Below are 19,934 nucleotides of genomic sequence, written 5' to 3'. Positions count from 1 at the left end.
GATATCCAGTGGGTAAGATATCAAGGAAAAGCTGGTTTTTCACTGTTTGCTTGAAATCGTAGATGTGGCTAAGAAAAATGGAGAGGTTCCTTTTCACATCTGTAAATGCTTTTTTGACTTGTTTCTGTGCGTAAGAACTTTTTTTTATGCTATTCTGGTTCTGTTAGAAAGTAGACACAAGATTTTCTCTTCAGGTGCAGAACATGTGGAACGAGTGCTAGTAACTGTGATCCAAGGAGCAGTTGACTATCCAGATCCAATTGCCCAGAAAACGTGTTTTATCATCCTTTCAAAGTTGGTGGAACTTTGGGGTAAGATCATTGTGTTTAACGTATTCTTCAACCTGTTCTTAAAAGAGTTGTAGAGAGGAAGGGGACCCTACCTTTACATATAACCAGACAGGAATTGGAAATTGATTTTTTTTTTCCCCTAAGGATGAATTAATTGACTTTATTTAAGATGAAAATTTGAATTTTCTTGACAGGTGGTAAAGATGGACCAGTGGGATTTGCTGATTTTGTTTACAAGCACATAGTCCCTGCGTGTTTCCTAGCACCTTTGAAACAAACCTTTGACCTGGCAGATGCACAGACAGTGTTGGTAAGCACCTAGGAATGTGTTTACCTTGTGTACATCTCATACTCACTGCCTCTTCTTTAATGCCATGCTAGTTTCAGGTTTTGTGGTTTTGTTGTTGTTTTTAATTTAGTGATTTCAAATGAGGAATAATTTTTTTAAAGGTTAGTGAAACCTTGAGACCTTTTGTGGGCTTGTAATAAATTCTAATAATAAATTGAATGTGTAAACAACCAAGGCTTTTTCTAGGGCCATGAATGGGTACATGGTACAAACGGTGTTAAAGTTTCAAACTCTGCTCAGTCGTTTCACCTCATCCTTAAGAACATGAAATGGCAGCTTTGTCCTCTTCATACAGTCCTTTCCCCAGGCTCATCTTCCCGATGTTTTATCCTCTGTACACTTTGCCATAACACACTAAAGGCCAGGCTTTGTAATTGTGTCTTGTTACTTGAAGGTGATGCTTTCTATTTTTCTTTGTCTATTTAGCCTGCTACTTCCACTCTCCTGTCCCCTTTCCTCTCTGTCCCTTCTTTGGAGGTAAATTTTGGTGGGTAACCACAAACTGGCCATACTAACATTTGAACACTTGTTTTTCTGCAGGCCTTATCTGAGTGTGCGGTGACACTGAAAACTATTCATCTCAAGCGGGTAAGCCTGGTGCTTCTCTCCCTTCTGTGTCATATCACACAGAAGCTTTCATTATGTTCCATTCATCTCATCCTAAGTTGTACCTTTACTCAAGGCATTTGTTTTTGGAAGTGAGATCTGGGTCAAATGACAACAGTGGTATTCTGTTGCCCTTTCTGTCTTGAGCAACAAGGTTTTAAAGACATGTTTGTTTGACAGAGGATGTGAAAAACCTTAAAAATTATAAGATGCAGATTTTTCACTCTAGCAAGCTTCCTCCCAGTCCCACTCCTCCTGCATCTAAGTGTGGGAAACGTGTGAGGCCCCTCACTGCCTTTCAGTGTCCTTGTCAGTCTCACCACATAAGTTAGTCATAAGTGAAATGGGTATTTTTGCATAACTTAAAATGGATGCCAGCTATTTTTTAAAATGTTGATGAACAACACTTCTTATCTCTCCCTCCTCTCAAAGCTACAGTCCCAACCCAATACCCGCATTTCCACATAGCTGCAGTTCCTCCAGGCCTAAGAAGGAGCATGTCATGGCTCTTGTCTTCCCTCAGCTCACTCACTCATCTGAACTTGAGCTTTTGGTTCGGACAGATTTGAGGGTTTTCCTCTCAGCAGTGTTTTCTCTACACCTGCTGCTTGTTAGGATAAAGAATGTGTGAGGACAAAATGTGTAAAAATAAATTAAAAATCACTCTCTCAGGCTCAGAATTAAGGGCGACCAGCACATAAGTAACTGCTGGGAAGCATTAGCCGATGACCCAGGTGCTTTGGCCGTTGCTACCCCATGCCGCTTCAGGCTCCTGCGTAGGCTTTTGCGGCCATTTGGGGAGTAAACCAGTAAATGGAGGATTGCAGTGTTTGTCTTTGTCACTCTGCCTTTCAAATAAGCCTGTCTTCTTTACAATACTAAATTTGGAAATGTTTGCTACATTTTTCTACATGCTCATTGGTTTGACTGACTTGAGATGATGATGAGCTGCGCTCAGGAAGTAAGCATTGAGGGGCAGACTAAAGACAGGATCAGAAGGAAGGTAAAAGGGCTGTAGGAAACTTTCAGAACACCATGCTGTCACCTGCTGTCAAGACCAAGTTTCCTTTGAAGAGTCATTAAATTGTGTCACAGCTCCATTGGCTTAGAGGAATGAGAGCCAACGCAGAGGAGGAAGCAACTGTTCTGATTCAGGAATAGTAGTACTGGGAGCTCAGTGTTAATGCAAGGACAGTCTGGCCCTGAAGTTTATAACCACAAAATGGTATCCCTGTTTAAGTATCTGTTGTCCCTACTTCTGGCTAAGCAATATGAATGTCAAGAGAGAAAATAACTTAGTCACAGTTACCTTCTGATCTTCAGGGCCCAGAGTGTGTTCAGTACCTTCAGCAAGAATACCTGCCTTCTTTGCAAGTGGCTCCAGAAATAATTCAGGTAAGAGCTGCCTTAGTTGATTTTTGTTTGTTGGAGAAGTATATCTATGTTACATCTCATTGCTTGTAAATTCAAGAAAGCCAGACTGTTCAACTTGGTATTTTGCTGTGTATAGGACAGTGAGAGTTCTTAGCGTAGAGATCTAACTTCGAAGGCTGTGTGAAACTGAATGGGAAAAACCTTAGATTTCTATTTTCACTAACCTCCAACAGAAATTTAATTTCCTGCCATTGTGTACCAAACACAATGGACATATCAATAACAATGCCCGTGACTTTGCCCAGTAGAATTCACAGATACTTTATATCTTGTGAGTTTTTGTATCTTGAAATGTTTTTATGCTTGTTGCTTTTAAAATTAGGTAATTACTGTGTACCTTGTTGCCCAATAAGTTAACTCTTACTATCCTATTTCATTTTAAATATTTTTAATAACTATAACTCATTGTAGTTGATTCCCTTTACAATATCACGTATTAAGTTTTATATATATATGTGTGTGCAAGTAGATGTGTAAACATTCTATAAGTTTCATCTGCTTCCCCAGACTAAGGGGACCTGCACATAAAAACACCTTTGTTTTTAAGGTAGTCCATTGTACATATGTCGTGTTTATCAATGCTTAATATGCAGATTTGAAGCTATAGTAAAGGTAAGTGGCTAGGTTACCTTATCTTTCATTCTTTACAAACCCAAAAGGAAGATTTCTGGGTCATATAGAAGTTTTATTTTTGATTTTTTGATGAATTTTTATGCTACTTTTCATAGCAGCTACACTTGTGCATTCTCTCAGCATACATCAGTGGTTCTCTATATCTCACCAACATTTGCTGCTTAAAAGTCAGAGTTACAGAGGGAGGTGGAGACAGATCTTCCATCTGCTGGTTCACTTGCCAAATGACGACAGTGACCACAACTGAGATGGTCAGGTGCCAGGAGCTTCTTCTGGATCTGCCACATTCCCACAAGGGTACAGTGGCCCAAGTCCTTGGCCATCCTCTGCTGTTTTCCCAGACCATTAGCAGGGAGTTCGATTTGAGGTAGAGCAACCAGGATTCAAACCAGTACCCATGTGGAACGCCAGAGCGGCAGGTGGAGAACTAGCTTGCCATATCACTGCACTGACCCCTGCTGCTATGTTCTTTTAATACTGTCCTTCTTAATGAGTGTAAGATGAATCACCCCAAGCATCTGGGCCTTGCCTGCTTTTCCAGACCATCAGCAACTGGATAGGAGTAGAGCAGCTGAGACTCAAACTCACTCAAACAGGGTGCCAGCATCACAGGCTAGACTGTCTATACCACAGTGACAGCCCTTTTTCTTTCCAAGGCAGAAAAGAGGAGACAGAGAGAGATCTCCCATCTGCTCTGTAAATGGCCGTTACAACTGGAGCTGAGCTGAACTGAAGCCAGAAGCTTTCTTTCTGGGTCTCCCATATGGGTGCAGGTGCCCAAGAACTTGAGCCATTCTCTGTCTGCTATTTTCTCAGGAACTAAGCAGGGAGTTGAATTGGAAGCTGGCACTCAAATCAGCACTCATATGTGATACCAGAGTAGCAGGCAGAGGATTAGCCTATTATGCCATAACACTGGCCTCTTTATTTGACAAATAAAACATATATTTTTGGGCCCTGGCGCAGTAGCCTAGTGGCTAAAATCCTTACCTTGCATGCACCAGGATCCCATATGGGCTCCGGTTTGTGTCCCAGCTGCTCCACTTCCCATCTAGCTCCCTGCCTGTGGCCTAGGAAAGCAGTAGAGGACAGCACAAAGCCTTGGGACCCTGAACCCAGGTGGAAGACCCAGAAGCAGCTCCTGGCTCCTAACTCAGGGTCAGCTCAGACCAGTTGTTGCAACCAACTGGAGGAGTGAACCAGGAGATGGAAGATCTTTCTCTCTGTATCTCCTCTCTGTAAATCTAACTTTCCAATAAAAATAAATAAATCTAAAATATAAAGATGGATAGACAAAATATGTTATCTGATAATAATGGAATTAAAAGAAATGTAGTATAGTGATTTCTGAACCACATGCATAGTTCTTTCATAGTATATATCACAGCCTTTTTGCTAAGATCAAGTGCAGTTATTTTTTAGGCAGATTTACACAGAGAAGGAGATATAGACAGAGATCTTCTGTCCCCTGGTTCATTCCCAAATGTCTGCAATGGCCAGAGCCGAGCCAATCTGAAGCCAGGAGCTAAAAGTCTGTTCTGGGTCTCTCATGCAGGTGCAGGGCTTTGAGCTCTCGTCTACTGCTTCCCAGGATACAAGCAGGGAGCTGGATGGGAAGTGGAGCAGCTGGGAACACAAGCTGGCCCTTACGTGGGATGCCAGTGCTTGGGGTTGGAGGATTAGCTAATTGGGGCATTGTGTCACCCTGTCCTCCCCCAAACTTTTTAAAGCACTCTGTTAAATACAATGAAATATAATCAGTCTTGAATAAAGACAAGAATATCTCTTGTGACAGAAGGGATGAATCTAAGATGTTATGTTAAGTAAAAAGTCATAGAAAGACAAATAACCACGTGGTCCACTTGTGTGGGATACCTACAGTGTCAGACTCAATGGAGCGGAAAGTAGAATGGCGATTGCCAGGAGCAGGGAAGAGAGGAATGGGAGTTCAATAAACAGTTCCAGTTTTCCAAGATGGAAAAGTTTTCAGCTCTATTGTGAAGTATTGTCCATGTAGTTGATATTACAAGTAGAAGTGATTAAGATAATACACATTTAATTTTCAATCATGATTTTTTTTTTAAATATGTTATTTGAATTAAGATGAACTTACCAAAAAACATTGATTCTCCTGTTTTTCACTTCTCTCACCTCCCAGGAGTTCTGTCAAGCACTTCAGCAGCCTGATGCTAAAGTTTTCAAAAATTACCTAAAGGTAGGTATTTGGAAAACTTAGACATCTTCATGTAAAAGGCTTTGATTGAGTTCTCAGTTCCCAGCTTCAGCTTTGGGGGTTCCTGACTTGGGTGCCCAAGATGCCAGGGTTCACAGACAGGGTTTCTCAGCAGCCACAGGCGCCCGCTATCCTTGTGGAGTGAGGAGAAGCTGGGGATGAGAAGGGAGATGCTGGTAGGGTGCCCACCCAGCTCTGTCTCACCCTTCATTCCCTCTTGCTACCCTGCTCCCGGGGAGGAGGATGAGGAATTTGGTTTCCCTGGTGGAGAAGGACAGCTTCCTGCATTATAGTTCCTGCTGTCTGCAGAAGGCCCAGGGACAGCCAAAAGCCTTGACGTGTGGTGGTGGCAGCAGGGGAGGGGTTTTGGAGGGAACAGAGAAGACCAGAAACAATAAAGCCACTCCTCATTGACTTAATCTGATTCTCTTGATTATTCTAGTAATGATGATCTGTTTAAAAACATTAAACATGTCACATCCATTTCTCTTCCTCATAGACTTTTTTTCTGAAGATACACATATTTTCAAAAAAAGTTTAGTTGAAAAATTTACATATATTCATTGGAAAGTCAGGTTTATAGAGAGATTGAGATACAGAGGTCTTCCGTCCAATGGTTCACTCCCCAAGTAGCTGCAATGGCCTGAGCTGAGCCAATCTGAAGCCAGGAGCCAGGAGCTTCTTCTGGGTCTCCCATGCAGGTGCAGGGTTCCAACGCTTTGGGCCATTCTCTACTGCTTTCCCAGATCACATGCAAGGAGCTGGATAGAAAGTGGAGCAGCTGGGACATAATCCAGCATCCACATAGGATCTTGGTGCTTGAAGTGAAGTAGGAGAGTTAGCCCTTTGAGCCATTGCACTGGACCCTCTCATATTCATGTGTTCACAGACCACCTTTTTGGTTTTTCTTGCAAGAACAGATTTTAACACTCCCCTTTTTAGTTTCTCCTCCAATATGAAGTCTACCCATTCTGGGTTTGGTTTCTTGTTGTTGTCGTTGGAAAGGCAGATTTACAGACAAAAGACAGAAAGTTCTTCCATATGCTGGTTCACTCCTCAAGTGAGTGCAACTGCCAGAGCTGAGTCAATCCAAAGCCAAGAACCAAGAGTTCCTGCCAGGTCTCCCACACAGGTGCAGGGTCCCAAGGCATTGGGCCATTGTCCACTGCTCTCTCCGGCCATAATCTGGGACCTAGTGGGAGTGGCAATCCAGGACATGAACTTGTGCTCATATGGGATGGTGGAGGATTAGCCAGTTAAGCCAATGCACTGGCCCCCTGTGCTTTAATTTTTATTTATTTTTAAATTCGTTTTCATTTTATTGGAAAGGCAGAGAGCTGGGGATGGGCCACATCAGAACTGGTCACCAAAACCTCAACCTCTGTCTTCCTCATAACTGGCAGGAACCCAAGCATGTGAACCACTATCTGCTGCCTTCTTAAGGTGTATTAGCAGGACCCAGAAGGCAGAAGTGGAGCTAGGGCATGTACCCAGGCACTCTGACACGGGATGTGGGTGAAGGAAAGGAGAGACTGCTGACTGACTACTTCAGTGGCTGCAGTGGCCAGGCCAATGCCAGGAACTTCATCTGGATTTCCTACATGGGCCATCTTCCACTGCTTTCCAGTAGGTTAGCAGAGCTCGCTTGGAAGTGCTTCCACAGGACATGACTGGCACCCATATGGTGTTACATGCAACAGCTTTTAGCATGCTATGCTACAATGCCTGCCCCTCTAAATTCATTTTAAAGATAGCTTCCTGCTAAAGTCTTTTCTGTTCATGAAGTTCCTTTTTTTTTTCTCTGCACATAATCAATAGATTATTTGTTAGATCAATTAAATCCACTAGGTGCCATGGAGAGAGTAATAAACACAGCTCTTGAGTTCTGTGACCCACTGCCTATCAATTCCTATTTCTGGGGCTCACTTAATAGCTATATAACTATGGATTGCAAGTATACAACAGTAGGTCAGCCACTGCTTGCTGGCTTAATTATAGTCTGAAGTGCTGAACTGGAAATAATTTCTTTCCTTAAGAAATTAGAACTTCGGGCCCGGCGCGGTGGCACAGTGGGTAAGGACCTCGCCTTGCATGTACCAGGATCCCATATGGGCGCCGGTTCTATCCCGGCAGCCCCGCTTCCCTTCCAGCTCCCTGCCTGTGGCCCGGGAAAGCAGTCAAGGAAGGCCCAAGGCTTTGGGACCCTGCTCCCGGGTGGGATACCCGGAAGAGGCTCCTGGCTTCAGATCGGCATAGTATCGGCCCGTTGTGCTCACTTGGGGAGTGAATCATTGGATGGAAGATCTTCCTCTCTGTCTCTCTGTATATCCGCCTTTCCAATAAAAATAAAATAAATCTTAAAAAAAAAAAAAGAAAAAGAAATTAGAACTTCTGTCTTTAAATGTTATAGCATTAAGTTATACCACATTTTCGTTATAGTCCCAGCTAGAGGATATCAACTTAAGCCATATGTATACTGTCAAATTTCCCAGAAGATAAAGTAGATTGTATATGAATTTATGAAGAATGTGACATTTTTAATACCTGTAGGACGTAAGAATAACTAGCATTCCAAACGCTGGGGAAATTGTCCATGTGAAAGTGGTGCTATCTTCTGACATTACATTAATTATATTAAAATTCTATTTACAGGTGTTCTTCCAGAGAGCAAAGCCCTAAGGACTGGATTTCCCTGTGCCTGACTTCCTGAAAAGAAATTAGCTATTTATGAAGCAGTTTTTGTGTGCCATTCACACTCATCTTTTTAACATTTTTTGAGCTTATTGCAGTGTATGTATTTGGATTTTCTGTAAAATGGGTGTAATTTTCCCTAAATGACAGGTATGTGACAAGAGGAGTTGCATGCCAGCTAAAATTGTTATATGTAAAATGCTGTTAAAAGGTAGCAGTTACCTTCAGTACCTTAATTTTTTTTTATTTGGAACTTCATGTCAAATTCTTTATAAAAACCATAGCAGTGAAAAACAGTGTACTTTTAAAGTATAGAGGAAATATAATAATCAAAACTAATTTTTTGTAGATAACCATTACATTTCTTTAAGCTGTTTCAATGCCAATATGTATTCTACAAAACAGAATGGTTTCATAAATTAATCAATTAAAAAAAGTAGGTGATGGTATTACACTTTTTTTAATAAAATAGTAAATAAATTTTATGTAGTGAAATCTACCAAGTCTTTTCTGGAATTATTATAAATACTTTAGCCTTAATTTCTCATCTTAATGTTTCCTTGATTTCCCACTTCAATATATGTAAAGCTGAGTGTGAATTTCCTGTTTCATTTTATTAGACTTCTATAAAATTATAGGCAGCTTAGTTCTGTAAAAAGAGTTTTGTAAGAATGCACTAAAAAAAGACTCTGTGAATCTGATGATAAAATTCCAAGTTTTTACCCTCATGCTTTGATTGGATGGCGTAGTAGAGTACAGCACACCTATGTGTTTATGATGTGTGTGAATATTAACTGGACACTTTAATTACCACAAGTATTTCCTCCTACCTTTCTTCATTTTTGTTCACTTCAGAAAGCAAGAGAAAAAATGATAATATTAGTACTAGCATTGAATAGGTGCGAAGAGGGGCCAAATCGCAGCAGAATGTTGCAGCCATGGAAGTCCTCCTGTTAAAGCTTTCAGTAGGAGTTTGTACCTTTGGCCAGTGGGTGCCCTGGGGCTTTCGTGGGTGGGCTTCCATGGCCTAGAAATTCGTTAACATTATGTTCTAATATGCGAACAGGAATCTTTTTCTGATTCTAATTCCATGAGGAATTTTAAGGATTTCCTTTATATCATGAAATAAACTAAATTGACAGTTCATTGTAAAAATATATCAGTGAAACAAATGTGTATTATACCTCAATAAAAATGTTTTTAAAAGTAGATAAATGAAAGTTGGGTGTTATTTGGCTAGGTTCCCCTGGACTGAGGGAGAGATGATTGTGTCTACTGCAGTCATGAAGTGTACTGAAGTGTGTCCTTTCCCCATGGTCAAGGCCTTATAGCACAAAGGCCCTTGGGACCCAGCTAGTTAGAGCCCAGTACCAGCTCTGCTCCTAACTGGTTTTAAGCAACTTTTTCTACCTCAGTTTCCCCACCTGTAAAATGAAGAAAATAATGGTAGCTACCTCATAACTCATTAAAGATTTAGTAACATGTTACAGTAGCTAGCACAGAAATGTTTGGTAATAGTTTGTATTACTGTGCTGCCGACTGATTATACGGAAAGTTGACACCCCCAACTCTGCTCTTTAGAAGATTCTTGTATGTTTAGAGATACGTTGGGACATGGAAATAGTTTTAACAAAAATAAAACATAACGTTACATAAGTATGCGTATGAATTCCCATGCTTGTTTCCTGAAGTTGCCCAGAGAGAGCATCATCACAATCATTAATGATTTTATTTCCAAAAGCAAGCACCTAAAGATCGAGGGTGAATCTCCACCGGTCACCGGTCAGATAGCCCAGGCCAGAGGCAGGAATCTGATTTAGGCATAAATAACAGCAGGTTTTATGACGCCTGGTCCAGTCCTGGGCCTAGCAGTTCATTCAAACCTGAACAAGAGCTGTGCCCATGTAGTCTTTAATACTGTAGTATTTTTAGTGTGTTTCTATGATGTAATCACGTGATCAAGGCAGTCCGGTTAGTCACATTTTCTTCCACAACCTTGAACTGTGGGTTTCAATGACTGTAAGCAGTGGGTAGTCTGTTACTAGGATGATTTCGGCACTTTAACGTTGTCTTACAATCTAATAAAAATCACTTACCAAGAACTCAGTAGAGTGGGCTTTTGCCATCTTCATTGTGTAGTGATAAAACACGCTTGGGTCACAAACTCGCTGGAAGTCGGTCCTTGGCAGGGGGAGCTGGGGCGGCAACCACAGTCTGTCCTATTTCAGTCTCCCCTACGAGAAGCAAGCTCTCCTTGGAGATGCTGCCCTGCACCTGCAGGAGTCTGCCCCACACCTTAGGGCAGCGCGCAGGGCGATCCCTTTCTGGGAAACAGCAGCTCGAGACCTTGGCTGCACGAACACTGCAGCACGGGACCTTCGTGCTGCTCAGTTCTTACATGAAGTTTAGAACCAAGTTCTGCACTGTGGCCATCTGAGAGAGGGTGTGAGGGAACATGCTGACGTTGAGGACAGTGGCTCCACCGCGGTGAAAGCAGGCTTCTAGAAACAGGTGGAACTAGATCTGGCCGGACTTAGACATCCCTGCGGGGGACGGTCCCCCCGAGGTTACAGTGTGGACATCAACAGCTGCGCACGCTCCGGCACCGAGCGGGGATCGCGGCTCGCGTTTCCTGCGCAGCGCTGCCCGCCTGTAAACCCGAGCGAGCAAGCGAAGCGCAAGGGGACAGGCGGACGGTGCCAGCCACGACCTGCACCAGGAGCACCCGGGGCTCCCACCCGCGCCAGGGGCGGCGACGGCGGCCGCGCGGGCCGGCAGGCGTGCGCACGCGCACCCGCACGCCGGCCGTCGGTCACGTGCCCCGCGGCCAGGGCTGGCGAAGCCGGAAGCGGCCCGGGGCGCCAGGAGGCCTCGGGATCCCGCTGGCTGTGGCGTGGCGGAGACCCGGCCGGGTGAGCGGGCGCGGGTGTTGGGGCCGTAGCGGTGTGGGGGCGCGGGTGGCCGGGCCTGGCGCGGCGCCGGGCGCTCCCAGCCTCCTGGAGCGGGGGCATGCTGAGTCAGGGCTGCTGACCCGAGGGGCCCCCGCACGACCCGAAGGCCCTGGCTGCCGGGCGTCCACAGCTGGGCAGCGCGGGCGCGCGTGGGCCCTGCCCCGTCCTTCTCGACTCCTCGGCCGGCAGCCGGCCCTCTGCCCCGCAGCCCGGGCCCTCTGCGCTGGCCGGTGGCGGTGGGCACTCAGAGGACGGGGCCCGGGGCCCGGCGGCCGGGGAGGATAGGGTACCCGCCGGGGAGGATAGGCTAGCTGCGATCGGCAGGTTGAAAATGGATTTATGCCTCACATGATTACAAAGGGACGTGTCGTTGTGGTTTCAGCGATGTTAGCTGAGATTGACTCACACCGGAAGCTAGAAGCCAAAATTTTTTTTTTTAATGTAAACGAGTGAAATACAAGTTCCCAAATGCTGCCTGACTCCTTGTTGACTTGGCTTATGGTTTTCATTTCCGATCCATTCTCCAGGTGATTGTTATGGGTGGCCTCAGAACTGGTTCTCTCTGGTAATAGGCGTATAACCAAAGCTGATCCTTTTTTCAACTTGGGACCCCTAATCATCCTATCTCTTTACTGTTTCATGTAGTGGTTAGAGCTTGAAAATCCTGGAACTTTGACAGTAGGCTATGTCGCCAGACCTGTTTGCAGCCTTGGACAGAGGGTAACTTTCCTTTTGGACAGCGTGGAAGAGGAGGCTGCAGACAGCCCCTCAGATAACCTCAGAGTACTTGTTGAGTCGGAAATCTCTCTTGTAAGGGTTTCTCTCTTGGAGGGTTTCTCTCTTGTAAGCACCGTGGGGGTGCTGAGTCATGTGTCAGTCAGCCTGAGTTGTGGTGGGGTTCATGGAAGACATTTCCCCCTGATAACTCTGGTGAGACCATTTTTGCATCTGCATCTGGAGAGCAGATGTCTTAGTTCATCAGCCTGTTTTGTGTTATCCATAAGGTACCCCAGGGTACTGTTGGCCATTCACAGCTGTCTGAAACAGTTACATTAATGAGGGATGGTCTGTCATTAGTCTCTAGGGACGTTGGTTGCCTCTTAAATGGAGTACGATAATTGACAAATGTGTATTCCCTGTTGGTGAGAAGGGAATCTCGTTTTTATCTCTTCTTTCCAATAGCTGTTTATATGTGCTGTGTATCTGAATTAGATGTGTGTTAAAATTATATAAAAATAGCCAGTGTACCAGATATAGGTGGGCTTATCTGCCTGGCAGTTGGATATGTTCTGTGCTTCTGATATTGGCAGTTATTAATTCAACATTGGGATGCCTAGTCCAGCAAACTCATGCTGCTCTTTGTTTTAACTTATTATGAAGAGATATTAATGCAAGTTCGTAAATGCTCTTGATAGACACATGTGCAGATTTAGAATGTATGTTGAGATGAGTGTCTTTGCTGGGTTGGTGTTCTTCTTTTTATTTTTTGCGACCACCGGACTCGAGTATTTCCAATATGTTTAAGTTCCATAGCTTTTCGGTGTGGAAGCATGAAGCTAGAGGTGACACCTGTTTTTTTAGGACTTGGAATACATAGCTGGTATATTGTATTTTTGTATGTTGGAAGTCAGAGAAGCCATCCTTAACTTAGTTTCAGAAGAGTTAGTAACTTTTCAGGAATAATAGTTCTTGTACCTTTGGGTTATGACTGTCAAGCTGGGTGTAGGTGAAAATTTAGGGTTATGTTGTTAAGTAAGTTGTTTTCATCTATGTTGCCTAGCCCTAGAGGAAAACAAAGCAATTGTTGTGTATGCCTTATCGTTTTACATTAGGACTTAAAACATTTTGATATATCTTATTGGTTCATCTTTCAGAACATTTGAAGGAGGTTAGTAGCCAGTATCACTCATATTCAAAGGCAAAATGAGAAGGGAAATGCATGCTTATACCCAACAGTACGTGAGCTACATCGAATATGTAAGATACCAATGGTAAATGGTTTTTCTGAGTCCACAAAGCATGCTAGCCTTTAATATTGCTAGAAACACGGATGCTTACTTTGTCCTGCTTACACATTTCAAGTCAGCAGTAGCTAATGGAGGTCTTAACTGAGCCCAAAAGGCAGCTAACAGTTACTCCTTCACTGTATTGTTTATATGAAAACATGCTAAACATGTTCTTATCTCTTAGTGTAGCAAGAGGATCACCTGACCCAGCCGAGATGCAGAGCACTTCTAATCACCTGTGGCTCTTGTCGGACATTTTGGGCCAAGGAGCTACTGCAAATGTCTTTCGGGGAAGACACAAGGTTGGTACAGAGAACACTTTGCAGACTTTTGTGAGTACTACGGTAAATACAAATACTCCCTTCTGAGAGGCATACCTACACTGAAGTATGTGGGTAATTTTTTTTTTGTCTGAAGAATTTTGTAATGGTTTTTGTGGTTTCATTCCTGAGTCTATAAAGAAATACTCTGTGTGATATTTTTATGAATTTTAAAAGTGTGATTATGTGAGAGTCAGTCAGCATGTCTGTCCGTTGGAGGCAGAGATTAAAGGAGACAAGGAATAAGGGAAAACTAAGGGGCTGAAAAGAGGCAGGGAAAATACATACCAGTTTAGTGTTGTTCCACAGCTCTCAGCCTGGTCCCTGTGGCAGCGATTTGGAGATGAAAGCATGCGGAACCCACAGATGATTCTGATGTATTCCCACTAGAATAGCATCATAAAGGGTAGAACAGAATGAGATTCTCCTCCAGGAGAATCTCCTCCTCCTGGAGGAGAATCTCAAGTAGAAAAGGCTAAATATCATGGTATGAGGTAATTAGAACCTGGTACTGGAAGTGGGGATAGAATAAACGGGTTAATTCCAGAGGTGCTTCTCCAAGAGCCAAAAAGATTTAGTTTCAGATTTGATACTGGAGGATGAAATGAAAGATAATTAAAATAACTTAAAATTGAGAAATTAAATAGTTTCTGTTCTGGGAAGGAGGCTGGAAAAGTAATGGAGGGGAAAACAACCTTTTCTTATGCCAATAATCAGTGATTTTCTAGCATTAATTTGTGTGTATGTGTTCAAGATTTGTTTATTTGAAAAGTAGAGTGACACAGAGGGAAGTCTTCCTTCAGTATGTTCACTCCTCAGCTAGTCACGGCAGCCAGGTCTAGGCAAGGACAGAGCCAGGAACCAGAAACTCGATCCTTGTCTTCCACGTGGACGGCAGGGGCCAAAGTACGTGGGCCATCTTCTGCTGGTCTCTCAGGGACATTAACCGAGGAGTTAGATAAGAAGCAAAGTAGCTGGACGTTGAAGAATCTTAAAGTGAAACTCTTATATGGAGTGTCAGCATTACAAGCAGGCATGGTACCACAATGCCAGCCCCAGCAGTGTTAACTATTTTTTTTTTTTTTGAGAAAAATGATGTTTATAGTCTCCTAAACTCCATAGGTTTTAGTAGAGAAGAATTTCTTCCTATTTTCCTGTAACCTTGAGATTGTCAGTTCTCTCTGTGACAGTGAAACCAAGGGCAGATGGAGCTGTTTCCTCTGGGAAGAAGATAGGACTATAAACGGCCTGTATGGCTCATTGAGTGATTCAGGAGTGACATACAAACAGCTTTTTATTTTATTTTTTTCGAGATTTATTTATTGACATTGGAAAGGCAGATTTACAGACAGAAGGAGAGACAGAGAGGGAAGGATCTTTCATGAACTGGTTCACTCCCCAAATGGTCCCTGTGGCCAGGGCTGAACCAGTCTGAGGCCAGAAGCCAGAAACTTCTGGTCTCCCACATGGCTGTGAGGTCCTGAGGCATTGTGCCATTCTTCACTGCTTCTCCAGGCCATTAGCAGGGATCTGGATGGAAAGTGGAGCAGCTGGGACATGAACCTGCATCTATACGGGATGCCATTACTTGAGCTTGTGAAGCCACAGTGCTGGCCCCATATATTCTACCATTATAGAATTAGAGGCAAATCTGCGGGATATGGATCCTTATTCACATTCGTTGTGGTTAACCTGGAGCATTCCTATCCTTCATATTGTTTGTGTCAAGAAAGAAATGGTTAAATGACACAGAATTTAGCACTGAAAACACATCTGATCATCTGTCTTCCTATAGTCCAAACTGACCTGAAAAACTTTAATAATCACTTGGCATATGCTAGATACTGGCAACTGATGTGCAGGGTGATACTTGAAGGGATATAATTTCGACACTGACAGGATGGCAGTCAGCAGTGACAGTGGTTGGATGAGATACATATGAAATGCCTGACATTAGTAGATGCTTCATATGTTCTATTCTTTCATTACTTAGTGTCCCTCATGTAAGAGCTTCTGCAGAGTTGACAGTCTGTGTTTGCTAAATGATAAAATGATTGAATAGGATGGATTAGATTTAATAGTCATACAACCTGAGGTTCTTTAAAGGAAACAAAAATGTATTTTGGATACATATCATGGGATTTTAAGATTAGATTTGAATTACAAGATTGCTAAGATCCAGTTTAGTGTTTGGTTCCCAACTATCTTCCCAGGGATGTGTTTTGAGAAACCATTTTTGTCCTTAGTGACTTCTAGTGTTTCAGACTATATCCAGTAACACCCCTATTTCTATGAAGGATTATTTTTTTTTGTATGAGGAATTTCAAACCATGATAGTAGCCCTTTGATATTTGTGCTTAAGATGATCGAGTTGTGCATGTATGTGTGCATGACAACCACGCTGAGATTGAAGGCAAGAGATTGTTGGGAGAGTCTGTTGATCTGAACATACGTATTTCTGTGTGTATGCTTTGACTTAATGAATAAAGGGAATAAATAAAGTGACTAAAAGGAAAATGGTGCATTTGCACAGGTATCTTACTGGTCTTTATAGGTAATGTGTATACTGTAGAGCTGGAGAAATTCTGCCTTGATCACAGCATATTCCAACATTATATTATTTTCCGTACTTTGTGTGCTATTAGGATTCTCTTAATTTTCAACTGAGTTTGAGACAAGGATTCTTAACAAAAATCTTTATCCAGTAATTACAGTGTCTTCCTTGGAAAAAGCACAATTGAACTGTATTTACATTGTTTTTTCTTTTCATATTGTCTAAAAATGATCAGTGGCCTTTTTCCTCTGGAAAGAATCCTGTTTGTATATATTAGCTTGACCAGGGGGCGAAGGGGACCCATAAGCAGGGGCTTTCCTATGGTGATCTCCAGGAGTGAGATTATGGAGCTGTGAAGTTGTTTGAAGAAGCTGTGATTCTGGGTTGGCCTGGTGCCCTGAGCGGTGAAGCTGAATGTGAAGCTGTGGAGAGCCCACACAGGAAGACACGGAGGCCATGACAGAACCTTGAAGTTCAGTTGGGCCAGGCATGCTTGAACCCCAGGCACAAGAAGAAAATTCTCTCTCCACTTGTTCCAGGAGGTTCAGCCATAGATAAATCAGAGAAGAAGGTGGGTGGGTGGATGGGCAAGGATCAGTCCAAACTCCAAAGGGAGAGACTTGGTCAGCAGAGTGATTGGAAGGGAGAAGAAGGGTCTGGAAGAGAGGCTAAAGGAGGAATAATGAAGACTGTGAATGCGGTGACTACCCGAAACATTTTCTACTTCTATGATGCCATCCCAGATACAGCTATAAGTTCTCATGTCTGTGAGTGGTCTAATTCATTCAGCCAGGAGACAGAGAGAGGGGGATGTTGCAGGTCCATCCGGGCTCACTGGAGAGAAGGAAATGTCTTCAATTCTTCAGAGGTGGTCTGGGAAGAAGCAGCCTATCCTGGTCGCCTAGTGAAGCTGCAGGAAGTGATCCAGGGCACAGCAATCTCTCCAGCACAGTCTCCTTTAGCCTGGCGCCAGCGCCTACTCAGTGCACACAATGCTGTAATTAGGAAGTCGCTCTGAAATGTTAGTTGTTTTTAATATGATTAATAAATGTTTCATGAGTAGAATGTAGTTGTCCATCACCTTGTTCCTGTTTTGATTGCTTGAAATGACTAGATCCTGGAATAACCCTTAGGAGTTTCTCTTTCTCTTTCATACCCAGAAGATGGTTTCACTTTCCATGCCTTTTTTTTTTTCAAAAAAACTTTTGCAAAAAAATCAAGGATCTTCATAGAAATTACTTATGCATGGAAGTTGTTTGGTGTTTTAAAAGAAATTGCTACAGCAAGTTGTAATGGGAATTTTTTACCTTCTTTACAAATTATATATAAGTAACATGTTTTTCTTTTTTATTTCTTCTTAGAAAACTGGTGATTTGTTCGCTATCAAAGTGTTTAATAATATAAGCTTCCTTCGTCCACTGGATGTTCAAATGAGAGAATTTGAAGTGTTAAAAAAACTCAATCACAAAAACATTGTTAAATTATTTGCGATTGAAGAAGAGGTAAGTCATCAGGCTTTACTTAATTGTGTCATCGTGTAGTCATTGTGACTCAAGAGACAGATTCTGATACGAAAATGATGATAAGGGTTTATAGAACCAAGCAGTCTGTCCCTGAGAATTCTTAATAAGTATAGTAGTGGGTATAGTGTAAGAATGGAATCACAGGATTTGAAAAAGAGGCTAACTGAAGTTAGTAACTGGCATGAAAAGAAGCATGAAAAAAAAATACAAATAAGTTTCAGAAAAAGGTTAAAAATTCTAGGAGTTCAGGGATTAATATGTGAAGTTCAGTTATAAAAGATAGAATTGGTTTTAGAAAGAAATAGCAAAAGTAAGGATATTGGCAGGAAAAATAATCTAGGAATATTGGAAATAAAAATCCATTTTAAAATCAGTGAGGTCCTCTCTTTTTTTAAAAATTTTTAAAAAGATTTATTTATGTTTATTACAAAGTCAGATGTACAGACAGGAGGAGAGACAGAGAGGAAGATCTTCCGTCCGATGATTCACTCCCCAAGTGAGCACAACGGCCGGTGTTGTGCCGATCCAAAGCCAGGAACCAGGAACCTCCTCTGGGTCTTCCACGCGGGTGCAGGGTCCCAAAGTCTTGGTCCGTCCTCAACTGCTTTCCCAGGCCACAAGCAGGGAGCTGGATCGAAAGTGGAGAGCTACCGGGATTAAAACCAGAAAAGTCCTCTCTTTTGAAATATAAATTTAGTAGTGTTTTCATTTTTTGTTATTTCTTAATGACAAATATAATAATGGTAAATAAAATGATTATATGCATAAATTTAATTTATACATTTTTTGGTTTAAGAAATGGTTAAGTATGTTGAATAAGTTAGACTGTTTAATTACTAGGAGGAGCCAAGCTCAAGGTTGTGAGCACACCCTTTCAAACTGCCAACTCTGTCCAAAACTTCCTACTCCAAAGGATTTGGCAAATTGTGGAGTCAGAACAGTACCCACAAAACTGTCCTCACTTCAGATACTCAGTCCCAAGTTCAGGAGTCCCCAAGACTACTGTTATTTCAGACTTTTCTGACTGCCAATCTGGGGGCTTCAGTGAATGACCCTGTGTTTTGATAATTTGATGGAATGTGAAATTACTCAATGAAACTCAGAGAAGTGTTACAATTCCTATTGAATTATAACTGAAGGATACATATTAGAATGAGCCAAAGGAGACACAAAAGGTGGGATGGGAGAGGGTTCCAGAGGTGAAGTTTTCTGGGCCTCAGTGGTGTGGTAGCCTTCTGGCTGGTGTCTGATGATATGCACAGAGTATGTGCCAGACTGCAGAGCTTTCTACAGCTTTTATTAGGGCATCGTCTTGTTGTGACTGTGTTGGCTGCATGAGATGTGTTAGTCTCCAGCCCTTCCTGAGGTCCAGGCATGGGCCTCTGGTCTCTTTCCTTTGGAGATCAGAACTGATAGGATGAGTCCTGAAGTGCTATCACAGATCCCGTGGTGACATGCTGTCCAGCAAGCAAACCATCCCCTTTCAGGAGCCAGAGACCACTTCCCCATGTCTGAAGGAAAAGCCAGATTTCTCTTTGGATAAAGTTAATTCTTTACTACACACTAATAGAGATCCTTACCAAAATTGTGACTGCTAGGAATATGCTTATATATACAGTTACATAGAAAATGACAATAAAAGATGTATGTGTCAGTGTAGCAGTTAGGATACTAGTTGTGATGCTTGCATCTTTTGTAGTGCCTGGGTTCAGTCTGTGGCTCTACTCCTGACTCCTGCTTTCCTGTAACGTGCAGCCTGCCTTAAGTAGTTGAATTCCTACTCCCTGAATGCAAAACCCAGATCCAGTTTTTGACTACAGACTTCAGTTGCCTAGTGCAGGCTTTGTGGGACATGCATTTGGGGAGTGAACCAGCAGATGGCAGAGTTTGTATGTGTGCACACAACTGTCTTTCAAAACTGCAGTATGACCCTGACATATATATCTGTATATGCTTATACACATACATACACGGGCACACATAATATACTACAAATTGTGTTAGTATAATATGATTTGACTCATAGGAAGAAAAACTGAAAAGAAATATACCAAATTATTAGCATAATTATCTCTGTGATGGATGAAATTGTATATCTTTTAAAAATCATATAATATTTGGTAATTTAAAAACAACTTTTCCTTTTACACTTCTTTCCTTTTTTCATACTTGCTGAGTAGTAAAAAATTTGAAATATTTTGTACAAGTATTTTGGAAATATGTAGGGAAAATTTTTTTTTAATTTGAAGGTCAGATATACAGATACTATACTTGATCTTAGTGTAAAGGCTGAGAAGCGATGGAAAATCAGACTACAGAGATGAGGAGAGACAGAAAAGGTCTT

General features: G+C 42.3%; 2 protein-coding genes across 3 annotated transcripts in view; both read left to right on the top strand.

Annotated features, from left to right (window-relative positions):
• XPOT (exportin for tRNA) overlaps positions 1–9,445 on the top strand; it is a 35,841-nt gene extending 26,396 nt beyond the window's left edge. Inside the window, exons 20-25 of the mRNA XM_040982481.1 lie at positions 195–311; positions 485–600; positions 1,180–1,227; positions 2,569–2,640; positions 5,471–5,527; positions 8,198–9,445. Coding sequence (XP_040838415.1) covers positions 195–311; positions 485–600; positions 1,180–1,227; positions 2,569–2,640; positions 5,471–5,527; positions 8,198–8,224 — 437 coding nt within the window. The 3' untranslated portion in view covers positions 8,225–9,445. The remainder of the gene's footprint in view (positions 1–194; positions 312–484; positions 601–1,179; positions 1,228–2,568; positions 2,641–5,470; positions 5,528–8,197) is intronic.
• Positions 9,446–11,075: 1,630 nt separating this feature from the next.
• Positions 11,076–19,934, top strand: part of TBK1 (TANK binding kinase 1) — a 38,511-nt gene continuing 29,652 nt past the window's right edge. The window contains exons 1-3 of one of the 2 annotated variants that reach the window (XM_040982468.1): positions 11,076–11,148; positions 13,378–13,495; positions 17,429–17,569. In XM_040982468.1, the coding sequence (XP_040838402.1) occupies positions 13,409–13,495; positions 17,429–17,569 (228 nt within the window). In that variant the 5' untranslated portion in view covers positions 11,076–11,148; positions 13,378–13,408. Of the gene's footprint in view, positions 11,149–13,246; positions 13,496–17,428; positions 17,570–19,934 lie in introns of those variants that run through there. The other variant, XM_040982459.1, reaches the window with a different exon arrangement.

The sequence above is a fragment of the Ochotona curzoniae genome, unplaced genomic scaffold (assembly GCF_017591425.1).
Source record: "Ochotona curzoniae isolate NIBS_2020 unplaced genomic scaffold, NIBS_Ocur_1.0 contig_1014, whole genome shotgun sequence".
Classification (NCBI taxonomy): Eukaryota; Metazoa; Chordata; class Mammalia; order Lagomorpha; family Ochotonidae; genus Ochotona; species Ochotona curzoniae.
The sequence above is the reverse complement of the archived record's forward strand: the minus strand, read 5'-3'. Positions and strand labels throughout refer to the sequence as shown.